The 14,123-nt window shown below is 33.3% G+C and overlaps 1 protein-coding gene across 6 annotated transcripts in view; it reads left to right on the top strand.

Moving 5' to 3' along the window:
* The window catches only part of Pms1 (PMS1 homolog 1, mismatch repair system component), a 74,888-nt gene that overhangs the window by 47,927 nt on the left and 12,838 nt on the right, over positions 1-14,123 (top strand). For 5 of the 6 annotated variants that reach the window (XM_071618987.1, XM_071618986.1, XM_027925043.2 and 2 more), the window contains 4 exons: positions 2,302-2,418; positions 8,346-8,468; positions 9,016-9,159; positions 9,315-10,201. In XM_071618987.1, coding sequence (XP_071475088.1) covers positions 2,302-2,418; positions 8,346-8,468; positions 9,016-9,159; positions 9,315-10,201 — 1,271 coding nt within the window. The remainder of the gene's footprint in view (positions 1-2,301; positions 2,419-8,345; positions 8,469-9,015; positions 9,160-9,314; positions 10,202-14,123) is intronic. The other variant, XM_071618989.1, reaches the window with a different exon arrangement.

The following is a 14,123-nucleotide window of genomic DNA, read 5'->3' as shown; positions in this document are numbered from 1 at the left end:
TTACTGTTCCATATTATGTTAGCTTTGTAGTTCTTATATATAGCATTTATGATGTTGAGGTAAGCTCCTTGTATCCCCTCTTTTTTCAGTGTTTATAACATGAATAGGTGCTGAATTTTGTCAGACTTTTCCTGCATCTGTTGAGATGATCATGTGATTTTTGTTCTTAATTCTATTTATATGATTAATTACATTTATTGATGTGCATGTGTTGAACCAGCCTTGCATCCACGAGTGAAACCAACTTGTTCATGATGTACAGCTCAGCTCCCTGCCCCCAAGCATTATGTTAGATTGAACCCAGTGGCATTATACCGCCAAGTTATCCCCAACCCCTGTTGTTTTTGAAACAAGGTCTTGTTTGTTAAATTGTTGAGGCTGCCTTCAAACTTGTAATCCTCCTGCTTTAGCCAAGACACTGGGATTTTGGGTGTGCACCACCACATATGGTCTGTACAGTCTTATCAGTGTATTTTTTGAATGTGGGTTGCTAATAACATTAAGGAGTTTTGCATCTATGTTCATCAGGGATATTAGTCTACAGTTTTCTTTCATTTTGTGTCCTTATCTGGTTTTGATATACGAGTGATAATGACTTTATAGTGTGCTACACACACACACACTAATAATAATAATAATAATAATAATAATAATAATTTGAGGAGGATTAGCTTTAGTTTTTCTTTGGGTCTTGTAGAGTTTATCTAAGAACCATCTGGTCCTGGGCTTTTCTTTGTTGAAAGTCTTTTTTATTACTGCTTCGGTATCATTGCTGATTATTGGTGTGTTTGGGTTTATTCTATCCTCCTGATTTAATTTGGATAGGTCATATGTGTCTAAAACATTGCTAATATCTTCTAAATTTTTCAGTGTATTGGAATAAAAGGTTGCTATCTTAGAGAATGATGATACTGCCATTACCTAGGAGTTGTTTATGATTCTCATTTTCTTTCTCTGTGCATGCAGTCATCACAAAGTCACATAAGTCTACTTCATACCTTTAGTCTATCTTCTTTCCCTCTTTTGACTGTGCTGGTTCTATTATCCAGCCCAGTGGTTTTTAACCACACTATTAATATTAGTAAAATCCCATTGTTTGCAAGTGGTTTACCTTAAAATAAGATAAACCAAAACAACTAAAAAAAAGTCTTGTGTCACTTTCACTGTCTTGAATTCCACCCTACTTTTAGGATAGAAGAGAAAGTAGTAACATTACAGCTAGTGTGACAGGAAGTACCAGTAATTCTCAGGGCATCTGTTATGGTTGGATCTGGAATGTCACATAAAAGCTCATGTGTTGAAGACTCAGGTCCCAATGCAGCAATGTCCAGAGGTGGGACTTTTGGGAAGTGATTGCATCATGAGGGCTGTAACCTAGTCAGTGGATTAGCTAATTTGATGGATTAATAATTTGAATGGACTACTAGGAGGTAGTCTTAAAGGCAGATGGGGCCCTGATTAGAGGAAATAGGTTATCGGAGGCATGTCCTTGGGGAACTGTATATTGTCCCTGGCCCTTTCCTCACTGTGTTTCCTAGCTGCCATGAGCTGAGAAGTTTTCTGCCTTACCCTTCCACCATGAGGTTCTGTCTCACCTCAAAATTTTTATATCTTTTTGACTGTAGAAGTCCTATAGCATAGTTGTGCATCCTCAATAAAATAGTAATATCTTACTTGGAGTAATACTTTCTCTAACTTTGTGTTGTGTTGTTGGTACTGGTGATTGAATCCAGGGGTGTTTCACTGAGCAACATCCCCAGTCCTCTGTTTTTATTTTGAGACAAGGTCTTGGTAAGTTGCTGATGGTCTAAGATGCTAAGACTGGCCTTAAACTTTGATCCTCTTGCTTCAGCCTTGCAAGTTACTGGGATTACGAGTGTGTGCCACTACACCTGGCCAACACTTTAATTTTAAGTAACATCGAAGTATATATTCTGAAAGTTGGGGAAAGAGAAGGGAGAAAATTAATATTTTATGAAAATGTTTTATGCCAGGTACTGGCCTGTGTGCTTGCCTGTGTTATATATTTTCATTTTCTAACACCTCTGACACAGAAGTGTCCATCTTATAGGAAGGAGAAAACTGAGGTTAAGAGAAGTTGAGTTGATTGTATACTCCAACACACATAGATTCTAAAATTCAGAACCAGGGTTTGTTCGTCAGACTTTAAAGTTATGAATCATTTCTAAATGATGTTGAAAATATAAGTTGAGAATCAATGCTAAGTATAGAAATAAATATGGTAAGGTCTTGAATTTAAAAACTTTAAATCATTTAAAAAGTTTATATCTTTTTTTTTAGGCAGTTATTTGGCAGAAAACTAGAGTATCAGACCACAAGATGGCTCTCATGTCAGTTCTGGGGACTGCTGTTATGGGAAACATGGAATCTTTTCATTACCACTCTGAAGAATCTCAGGTATATAACAATTATAGTAATTCTTTAAAAATTCCGATTTACCAATGAAATTATTAAAATATTTCCCTTTTGGGAAGGTGGGGTAGTTAGAAATTTTTCTTTAAACATTTTTATCAAATATATAAATAAGGCAAAGAAAATACATACAAAGCTAACTAACTATTCCTAGCTCTGTTTTCCTTTTATCTGTTTGTTGCTTACATTGATTTCTAGAAATTTTTTTCAATTTAGACACTTACCTTGTATTTACACTATGAAAGGTGAGCTTGCTTAGCCTTCCCTTCCTTTTCCCATGCTGCATATATACTCAAGCCTGCAAATTCTTAGGATCTTCTCTTCATTTTTGTTCTGAAATATTTTTAGTTGTTGATAGACCTTTATTTTATTTATTTATTTTTTTGTGGTGCTGCGGATTGAACCCAGTGCCTCACACATGCTAGGCAAGCGCTCTACCACTAAACCACAACCCCAATCCCTTGTTCTTAAATTTTACAAGTATCTGTTTAGGTGTGTATCTTTTATTGTTCATTATTGTGTTGTGCACTTAACACTGATGTTTTTAATCTGCAGACTTGTTTCTTTCTTAGCCTGAGTTATAAATTTCCATTCATTATCACTCTTTTTTCTCTGTTTTTTAATGGAAATCCTTATTGATTACAACCTTCCCTTATTCCATCTTCTGTAAGTTTGGGGAGATCTTTTTGTATTTTTTAATTCTTCTATCTTTTTTTTTTAAAATTGTGTTTAATTCTAAGAGTATTTTTACTTTATTGCTCTTTTACAACTTACTGTTATGGGTACATAATTTGAATCTCTCTAAAGATACTAAGTTTTTGTTTTTAAAATATTTTTTCCTTAAATTATTTTTATTTATTAGAAGTCAGGTTTTGTTTTCCTTATCAGGTCTCTTTCCTCCAAACCTCTGATTCTCGTTCCTTGTCTTTCCTTTTGAGTAGGAAATCTAATTGGGAACTCAGTGTTTATGTCTGGGCTTATTGATTTTTTCAGGGTTCCCTTGAGTGTTATGTAATCGAGATCCTGTTCCTGTTCCTGGAAACTTGTAGATTCACAAATGCCATAATGGAATGAGGAGTTATTTTTCACACTGTCCTTACTCACTGACCTGGTGCTACTCAGGAAATTAATTATATCTCTCTTTCCTTTTTTACTTCTAGCACAAAGTTAGATTAATTGTGATTAGAGAAAAGTACTTTCATTTGCCCTTTGTTTGCTAATTTTAAGCCTGTAGGCTCTCTGGAGTTCTGCTTATGGCAACTGATGCAGGATGATAAAGGCACATCTAAATTTTCCTTAGTTCCCTGTGACTTTAGGGGATTATGTTGCCTGTGTGTCATCGTGCTCTACATACTCTAGCTGTACCAGTTTTTGTCTCCAGACTACCGGTGTTGGTATCTCTTGGAAGATTGTTAGAAATAAAGAACGCCAGGCCCCAACCCAGATCTACTGAAAAAGAATTTGTATTTTCCAAGGTCATTAGGTATACCTTCAAGTACAGAAGGCACTGATTCAGACTTGGTCAGTTGTGCTTCCAGGTGTGCATAGGACTGTCACATGAGTTGGTCCTTCAGTTACAATTTTTTTCTCTAGAGTATTTTGAGATATGTTGCCAGATCTATGCTTGCCCATTGATATATTTTTTCTTTTCTCTTGACATAGAATTGCATAAAGACTCTTGGTAATCTATTATAGATACCAGATTTTTGCTATGCCCTCATGTGATTATTTTTGCAAGGAGTAATGGAAGAATTTGGAAAGCTTGTGTTCCTGTTGTATGGACTGTTCAAATAGTTAAACTTCGTCTATTTCTCTGTTGAAAGTGACCATATAACCAAATTCCTTTTCTGTTCTTGTCTTCTGTGCCTAAACGGGTATATTTTTATTGCCACAAGTTACCTATCACCACTCTGTGCTTTACAGGCTTATACAATTGAAAAAGACTTGTTCAGTATCAGAGTTTCTTTGAGCCCCTTCTCATCCCTGGCCAAAAGTTGGTTTCCATCTGCTAGAAAATTTTGTTCACCTGGGTGGACAAAATTCATTAAACTGAGATGATAGGTCATTTGTTAGTTGGAAATGTTGGTCATAGATGATCTTTATACATCTCTTCCCTTATGTAAGGCTTATTTTTATCTACAGAGAGCTCACATGAGAAGAATCTCTTTATTCTGAATGATGATCTCAACTGAGCCACTACTGTGGCAGCCTTGGTTCGGTGTTTTCCAGCATGGCTTTGTTGGCCTGATGGAGCACCTCATATTATCCTTTTGTATATGTGTATGTGGTGCTGGGGATTGAACCCAGGGCTTTGTGCATGAGAGGCAAGCACTCTACCAACTGAGCTATATCTCCAACCCCATATTATCCTTCTTGACATCTGTCTTTTGGTATTTTTTTCTCTGCATTACTCCATGCTAACTTCTGAATGAATTCTTCAATGTTGCTTTATTTTTGTTCCCAAAACCATTTATTTGTTTCCAGGATTCAGAATTTATTTATTTTCGTATTCTTTTCTAAAACTGATTTGTAGCTGCCAATTTTAATTTATATACCTTTTATTTTTTAATGCTATTTTTTTTTACTTTCTGAAAAGCATGCTAAACATACCAATTTCAGTCTTTTCCATTTTACTCTATTATTTGTTTTCCTGAAAATTCTCTCATTCTTTTCTATTGTATATGCTTTGAAACTTCAATTTTAGCAAAATCATTTTGAATACAGGTTTGTTTTTTTCTCTCCCCACTTAACTCTCCTTTCCCTATTTGGCGGATATTTCTTGCCCAACCCCAGCTGAAAACCAGGTATGACATTAGTAGTTCATGCCTCTCATCCTGCCAGGATTTTACACTCTTTTTCCTAGCCAGTTTGGCTTAGCCTTCTTCCTGGTTTTGGAGTTGTCTCTGTTTTTTCCTGTGACCCTGGCGGGCAACTCCAGACAGTGGTCACAGTATTTTGAAGTTATTGTGTTTTTTTTTTTTTGTTTTTTTAGGCGAGGTGCTAGATGAGCTCCCTATTTCAAACTGCAAGACTGGTTTCAGTTCTCTCCCTTGGATGGCGTTTTCTGCCCATATGTCATGATAGAATTTAATTTTCAAATCCATAATATCTTTGATTCACTTTTATATGGTTAGATCTTCAGAAATTATTTTAAAAATTGACTTTATCATTGCTATATAAGTTTGCAGTTGGGATGGGAGAGAAGGGAATTGCCACAAACTTGTTTTACTCTGACCAGAATAATTTATTTTATAAATATAACTCCATAGTGTTATGGAATTTTACTGAAAGAAGAGAAAGATTAGGATTAGGTAACCAGTCACAGTTGCACCATATAATTAGAATAGAGAAGAAGAGATGGGTTTGGCAGACTGTGTAAATAGCAGGCCCTTTATCATGGTAAAGGAATACAGGAAGAACCAGTTGGAAACCAGGGTAGATGTGGGATGAAACAGTTTGTAAAGTTTTGAATGTGATGAGATTGAGAATATCTTTATGACAACCAGTTGATATTAAGCATTCAGGATCGAAAGAAATAAGACTGTAATATCTATGTCAGCATCTCTGATTTATGGTTAGTTGTTAAAACTTTAGATGTGAATGAAATTATTCAGAGTAACTAGAGAGCAAGAAAAAAAGGGCCCGATGATGGAATTTAGATTGTTCATCATCATTTACAGGAGTTAAGGAAAAGAGACACCAGCAAACCAGACTGAGGTAAAGGTGTCAGAAAGGAAGCAGAAAGACTAAAAGGGAGTTGAAACAGGTTCATGTAGTGAAATGTTTCCTGAAGGAGAGAGTGGTTATTACTCTACATAGAGAGTCAAATTAGAGGACTGGAGTTGATCATTGAAGTAGAAGGCAGCTTATAGAAGGGATTGTAGAAGAAGAGAAACCCATAGTTGAGAAGCAATCAGGGGAGTGATATTTAACTGTAGTTTGCCTTCAATTTTTTAAGTTAAGATACAGAGTTTTCTTGTAAAGTCTTTCAAGTTTCTTATTTTGTTGCATGATTGGTTCTTTATGTTCTTATTCTATGAACTAGCCTGATTTTTAATTTTTATAGCATTTATAAGAGTTTGCTGTTTTATTTTACTTTTCCATATAACTTAAACATAATTGAATCTTAGAATTATCCTAATCATCCTAAACCATTTTTAAAGCTCAAAGTTTAGAAGTAATAGTAATTATACAAATGGTCAACTAAGATAATGTGAAAGAAAATCACTAGCAGTTATATACTTTTTTTTTATTTTCTTCTTTGTTCTTTCCTACTCATAGAAGGAGGTAGTTTTTTGGGTTTTGTTTTGTTTTGTTTTTTAAATCCACACAACCAATAAGTCTTTCAGAGGCTAAAGAGACTCTCTTCCTGATACCCAGCATGTGCTTTAAGAAGGGTCTCATGTTACCTGGTAAGTTATACAACCATTTATAAATGCTGTGAAGTTTTACAGTTAGTTAAGTGGTATCATTTTGTAATGGGTTATCCAGCATTATTAATTTATTTTTCAAATTGGCACAATTTGGCACTGTGACAATAATGCACTTAGTGTTCTAAAATTGGTAATGCATCTTCTTAAACACTTATTTCCAAGATGAGGGTTAGCCATGGACATAGGTGGCAGCCTACAGGCTGTGTTGGTAAGGAGCCTCATAGTTCCTGCTTAACTAAAAATAGCACACTACTGACATACTTGCTTTCCTTAACCTAAACTAAATTTTAATATTAATGTTTCTTAGCAGATTAATGGCCCATCTAGTTCCAGTTGTTTTGGATAAAAGATTATGAGCCTATATTTTAAATAATTTGACCAAAATTACATAGATAGTAGTGGAGCTGGGATTCAAACCTTGACAGTCTAGCTTTAACCTGTATTTTTAATTGTTCTCTATATTGTCTTTATATGTGTTAATTAGCTAAGGGTAAATGTAGGAGAATGTTCCCTGCCTTCCATCTTTTAAAGACTCCTCTCTTCTCTCTGGCTCTTTTCTAGTATCTTTTTTTCTCTCTCTTCTTCATATATTTGTAGAAGAAAGAAAGATAGCATATAAATTGTCAGCAAAACTTTTGTAGAAAAGTTCTCTAAGTAATGAAGATAAAGTACAACAGTGCAGGTTAGCCCCGAGTAAGTTTAAAAAAAAAAAGTAGTTTTTTTTTTTTTTTTTTTTAACTCAGAAATAAAGACCCAGTAAGATTGGCTATGTAGCAAACTCAGAATAAAGATAGAAATTGCTGCTGCTTTATGGGAAAAGGCAGTTAAAAAGAAAAAGACAAACAGCCAAAGAAAAGTTACAATGTGAGGAAAGAAATTTTTTAAAAAGATAAAATTGAGCAAAGAATACATTCTTATGGTCCTATTTTTAAAACTATGACCATTCATGAAGTTTTATAAATGGCAATTTTTACTTGGAGTTGCAAAGAAACACACAACAAGGTGGGGACAGGAAGAAAGAAGTTCAGAAGATTATACAAAGGGGAATGGGGGCAAGGGAGGGAGGATGGGAATAGGTAAGACAGTGGAATGAATCTGACATAACTTTTCTATGTACATATATGAAAACACCACAGGGAATCTCATCATTGTATACATTACACAGGCTGGGATCCTAATTAGAATAAGATATACTCCATGTTTGTATAAACATGTCAAAATAGACTCTACTCTTACGCATAACTAAGAACAAATTTTTAAAAAGAGAGAGACAGAGAACACAAGTTTAATATGCTTCAGTACTTTACTTAAGGTTAATTCTTGAGATGTGGTTATCGGAAATAACATGGCTATTTAGACCTTAAGTTGAAAATCAATTTTTAAAAATTTTTTATCTCTTCTAATATGTTGTATATAGCCAGACCCTTGGAACTACATTATTGACATGGCATATTCTGTAATTATCTATTACAATTACAGATTTATCTAAGTGGATTCCTTCCAAAGCATGATGCGGACCACTCTTCCACAAGTCTTTCAACCCCAGAGAGGAGTTTCATCTTTATTAATAATAGACCAGTACATCAAAAAGACATATTAAAGGTAATCACTTTTATAAACAACTATCACTTGGATCAGCAATTAAGGGATAGCTCTGATATTTGTCAAATTGTTACAAAGGCCATTTCCAAAATAGGAAAAGGAAGTGATAAACAGATGCAGTATCATTTATTAAGCACAGTGCTAAGTATTTACATATAATGTCTTATTTACACTTCACAACAACTCTGAAATGCATTATTCTCTCCATTTATTGTGAGGAAACAAAAGTTAAATGACTTTTTAAAGGAAAATAGCCAGGAAGTCAGTGAGTTTTGATTTGAACTCTAGGCCTTCAAAACTTTTCATGACATCGTTTTTAATCATGATACCAGTTGCATTGGATGATTGTATTTCTTATGGATGCTGTGCTTCCTATAGGCTCAAGTCCTCCATGGGAGTGTTATTTAGATATTGCTTTTCCTAATAAGCAGTTAACCTCTACTCAGCTTCTCAGTTGAGTCTACTTCCCTTGGTAGTGTTTCAGGATTGGCAAAAATATCTGTATTTACATGGTACTTTTGTCTTTTATTCATTATATATATTCCAGTTAATCCGACATTATTATAATCTAAAGTGCCTAAAGGAATCTACTCGTTTATATCCCATTTTCTTCATGAAAATTGATGTTCCTACAGCCAATGTGGATGTAAATTTAACACCAGATAAAAGTCAAGTATTATTACAGAATAAGGTAACCTTTTTGATCATTTTTATATTTATGCTATTTATAAACATATGCAGTCCTCTTTTAATATTAAAAAACTTGCTTTTTTTCTTTTTTATTATTTTTAATCTTGAGTATTGTTTTAACAATCTCCTCTAAAATTTGTTAATTTTTATTTTTAGGAATCTGTTTTAATTGCTCTTGAAAATCTGATGACAACTTGTTATGGACCTCTACCTAGTACAAATTCTTATGAAAATAATAAAACAGATGTTTCCTCAGCTGACATGGTTGTTAGTAAAACAGCAGAAACAGATGTGCTTTTTAATAAAATGGAATCATCTGGAAATAATTACCCAAATGTTGATACTTTGGCCATTCCTTTCCAAAATGATGTCCATAATGGTGAATCTAGAAAAAACCCTAATCGTTGTTCAGATCACCAGATAAGTATTGATAAGCATTGTGATGATTTTAGTTCTGAAAATTACAGCATTAGTAAAGACCCAAGAAATACATTTCAAAAAATCTCATTGAATAATTTATTAGGGGAGGACAAGCAGAGTGAATGTAGTGAAACTTGTTTTGTAGGTTCTATTAAGCGTACCCAATTTGAAAATGGCAGTGAAGGCCATATTGATGAGAATGAGGAAAAAGAAGAGGAAGCAGTTTCTGAGAAGTCTTTGGAAATTTGTGCAGATGACTGGAGCAAGGGAAATGTACTTAAGAATTCAGAGGGAGAAAATATTGAACCTGTGAAAATTTTAGTGCCTCAAGAAAGTTTAGCATCTAAAGTAAGTAATAATAATCATCCAGGCCTTGAACAAAAGAACTCCAGTGATGATTCCTGTATCAAAAAATCAAATGTAATAGATAACAAATCTGGACAGCTTACAGCCTATGACTTAATTAGTAGTCGAGTAATCAAAAAACCCATGTCAGCAAGTGCCCTTTTTATTCAAGATCGACGTGCTCAGTTTCTCACACAAAATCCTAAGACTAGTTTGGAGGATGCAACAATACAAATTGAAGAACTGTGGAAGACATTGAGTGAAGAGGAAAAACTGAAGTAAGTTTCCAGAGCTTACATGTGACCTGAATGCTCAGCTCTTTCCATTCTATATGACTCACTGGTTAAAAAAATTTTAGCTTATTAATTATGGAAAAGGAGAGTGGAAAATCTTTCTTGGTTTGGCTACAATATCTCATTGGTATCACTTGGTTGTTAATTTAGAGAGATTTTTTGCTTCAGTATTTTTGTGTTGTTTTGTAAGGGATTTTGTTTGGTATAAGCCATAACAACTTTTTAATATTTATTAAGTTTGTTAAAGGTTTTCTATTCTTCTCAATGTAAAACAACCATTTTCTTCTGTTTCTTTTTTGATTCATGTTAAATAACTTTTCTGTTGCCGGAACATTTTTTAAAGTTTGTATTAGAACAGTTAAAACAATGATGTTTTTAATATCTTGACTGTTTCCCTTTTTTAAATTGGTCTCCAAAATGTGTAGCACAATACAAAAGAATTGTGCCATTGTTGCAGAATCTGGTTAGTGATATTAACACTGTCCCTGTTCAGTATAATTCAAGTCTTGCTTCTAAAATTTATTATTTATTTAGAGGAAACTTATAAACCATACAGGATGTTTTTTATATGTAAAAGGCAGTTTGCTCTATCTCTGATTAAAATATTACTTTTTTCTTTAGATCAGATGGTCAAAATAAATGTTCCTAAATAATATGATGGGTGTTTCTAATTGATTTATCACACTTAATATAAATACAAAATGTTTTGAAGAATCTGGTTCACCAGAAAATTAAAGAGTAGAATTATAGTCCTGATCATCTGTTATCTACAGTGTCTCAATGCTACATCAAATATCTGGAACCAAATTTTTAAATGTAATCCATATCCAGAGTATATTTCATAATAAACTACATGGATACTTAACCAGTTTTTTAATTTTTTCATTGCTCTGTTAATCTTACAAGGACACTGTCAATGCAGAATAATAAAGACCACTATTGATACCAATATGGAAAGCCTCCATAAATTAACTTTTCTCTTCCCTTTTTTTTTTCCTCTTTTTAAAGGGAGAGATGGTGGTTTTCTTTTGTTCCTTTTCAGGCATACGTAAAAATATGTTGCCCATTTTACCAGCCAATTCATATTCAGTTCTGCTTCATGCATACCTCTACTTACTTTTCTTCCTCCTCCTCTGTTATTCTGAAGCAGATCCTAGGCATAAGATGATCTATTTCATAAATATCTCAGCATGTGTCACTAAAAGGTCACATTCATATTTTAAACATATAGTTGTCATAAAAAACATGGATTTCTTAATATATCAAATATTAATGTTCAAATTTATAATTATTTTTAAAATGTCAGATTTTTAGTTTATCTTGAATCATCGGGCAAATAAAGTTGACACAATTGTGGTTTTCTTTAGTTTTACCTAAATGAAACAATTAACAGTTTAAAGATGAGTATATTTTACTAAAACATCACACCATACCCCATAATTATGTATAATATGTAAATATTGTACATATTAAAATAGAAAAGATGATTATATTTAACTTTTAAGTACAGTAAGCCCACTGAAGTTGAATTGTATTATCCACAGAGGTGATGAGTTGAGAATTGCCTCAGAATGGAAAAAAGCCATAGATGTTTTCACTTCTCAATGGAAGTAGGGACGGTCAGCTTAGAATGGTAATGTGTCAGGCTGACTGTTCTTGTAAATTATAATAGTGGGTATTATTTCAGTTGCTTTTTGGGGAATGTCCACATTGTTTCTTCTTTGGGATCCCATGATATTAGATTACTGGGACTATGATTAATAGACTTCATCTAAAAATTTGTTATCATTAGTTAATATTCTGGAATCCAAAATTTTCTATCTTATATTGCCATCAGGTAGACAAACCAGGCACTGGTTTCAAGAGCAGGGAAACTGCACCTTGGTTCTCAGTCATTCTGTGCAAGCTTTTGGTAAAAATGTCCGGACAGTCTCATGGACTGTTGTGAGGATTAAATAAGATAGTAAGATACAAGATCAATGACTGGTACATAAAAATGATTACTATGTTAATATAATCAGTTTTTAATCCGTGAAAGTTTTGAATCTATGAAAATGTCACTCTGTTGTGATTTTCACTTGCTAAATCAAGTGATTTAATTTGGACATTAGAAATAGAAATCTGTTAAGAAAATATAGGTATCTTGGAATTAGGTCTAATTGTATGTCAGAAAATGCAGTGAAATTTGTAATTATAATCTTTTAGAGCCAAAGGTCCTAAGACTACCATCAACTGAGTCCATAGTCATGGTAAGTAACAAGATAGAGTAAAAATGATACCACATCCAGGAATCACACTACCACACTACCTCTATCTAGTGAGGAAGATTTAATAAAACAAGTAGTAATCTTAAAATTTAGTGTGTTTTAAGATAAAGAAAATATAGGGAGTGATGAAAACACTTAGCAGTTGGGCTTAATCTCATCTGAATTATTTTCCTAAATAGAAACTAACCAGAAAGGGTTTAGGGAATTGTCAACCTAGAAGGAACATGGTGTTATTGAGGAACTAAAAATTCCCTTTATGATAGGAACATGTGAAGAAATGTGGTAAAGAAAGATGGAGAAAGCAGAAGACAGATCGTGGAAGGTTCTGTAAGTCGAAGGACTAGGATCAGGGTTTTCCTGCTGTTAAGCTTCTGCTGAAAGCTTAGGAAAGATTTTGGAATAGGGGATACTTTTATTTTGTAATTTGTTTTTCTTAAATTTTTGTCACCTTGCTTTCCTTTCCTTTCTAGTAGAATTAGAATCCAGGGTTAAACAAAGTGCCCTGCCCTTGGGGTCTCAGTGAGTTGGTGTTAATTTGTACTTTTCATTTGTAGTAGATAGGAATGTATAACTAACAGTAACATTGTAATTGGGATATTATTGAAAATAATAAAATTTATATTAAATGTAATCTTTACTCTCAAAAACATTTGAATTGACTACTGGTCAAGTTATGGGGAATATTTTCCATTCAAGTTGCTAAGTCCCTTAATGACATTAAATACAAAGGTAGCAGCTGTTTTTACTTAACATTTACCTAATATTTCTTTGGACATAACTTTTTATATTTCCCAAGGAACTAATTAAATTGACTTCTTCAGTAAATCAAAGATTAGTACCATATGTGAAAATTTGCACATTTTAACTAATTACAAATGGTGACCTTTGTCTTGAACTCATTTTTCCACCACACAGGAAAAATCTTGAATTTTGAATGTCCAAGTGCTAAAAATACTTATTTCTAATACATGTTAAGTAAACTACTGAAAGTCATGTTGTTTATAAATAATCCAGAACTTCACGTTCTAAATATAAATGGGAGGAAATAACTTTTAAAAGTGTGAATATGCCATGGTAAGTAACCAAAAGAAAGATTTTTTTTATCTAGTTCACAATTAAACAAGGTCCTTTTAAGCATTCTTATGCAACTAACATTTCTGTATTCAGCAAGTATGTAGTGAGTACAAATTACATGCTCTTTTGTGGTCTCTTATCTAGATCTCTTAATCCCATTTTTTAAAAAATTTGAAACATGTTTTATGAACTATTAACTGAGATAATAGGATTAATGTTCTTTTGGCATATCTCTTAAAGTTTTTCATAAACATCACGACATCTAGTCATTTGTTAAGCCAACAAACATTTTATATTGCTTTCTGAGAAAGCTGTGGACCTGTGAAGGTGTGATACCATAAACTGGCCAATATGGCAGCTCTCTGATATCTATTCAAGATTTTTCTTAAAAATATTATGTGCATTTTACTTAGCTGACAGCCAGTTTATTCAGAGAAGGAGACCAATAAATAGCTTTAATTGTCTAGTCCCAAATTTAAAACGTAAAAAAAGTGTTTAACAAGGTTATTTAATACCAACCTTCAGTCATATGCCACATTCATTATAAGATTTGTGTTGCTGCCTCT

Source organism: Marmota flaviventris, chromosome 11 (genome assembly GCF_047511675.1).
Source record: "Marmota flaviventris isolate mMarFla1 chromosome 11, mMarFla1.hap1, whole genome shotgun sequence".
Classification (NCBI taxonomy): domain Eukaryota; kingdom Metazoa; phylum Chordata; class Mammalia; order Rodentia; family Sciuridae; genus Marmota; species Marmota flaviventris.
This window is presented reverse-complemented; position numbering and strand designations above follow the sequence as displayed.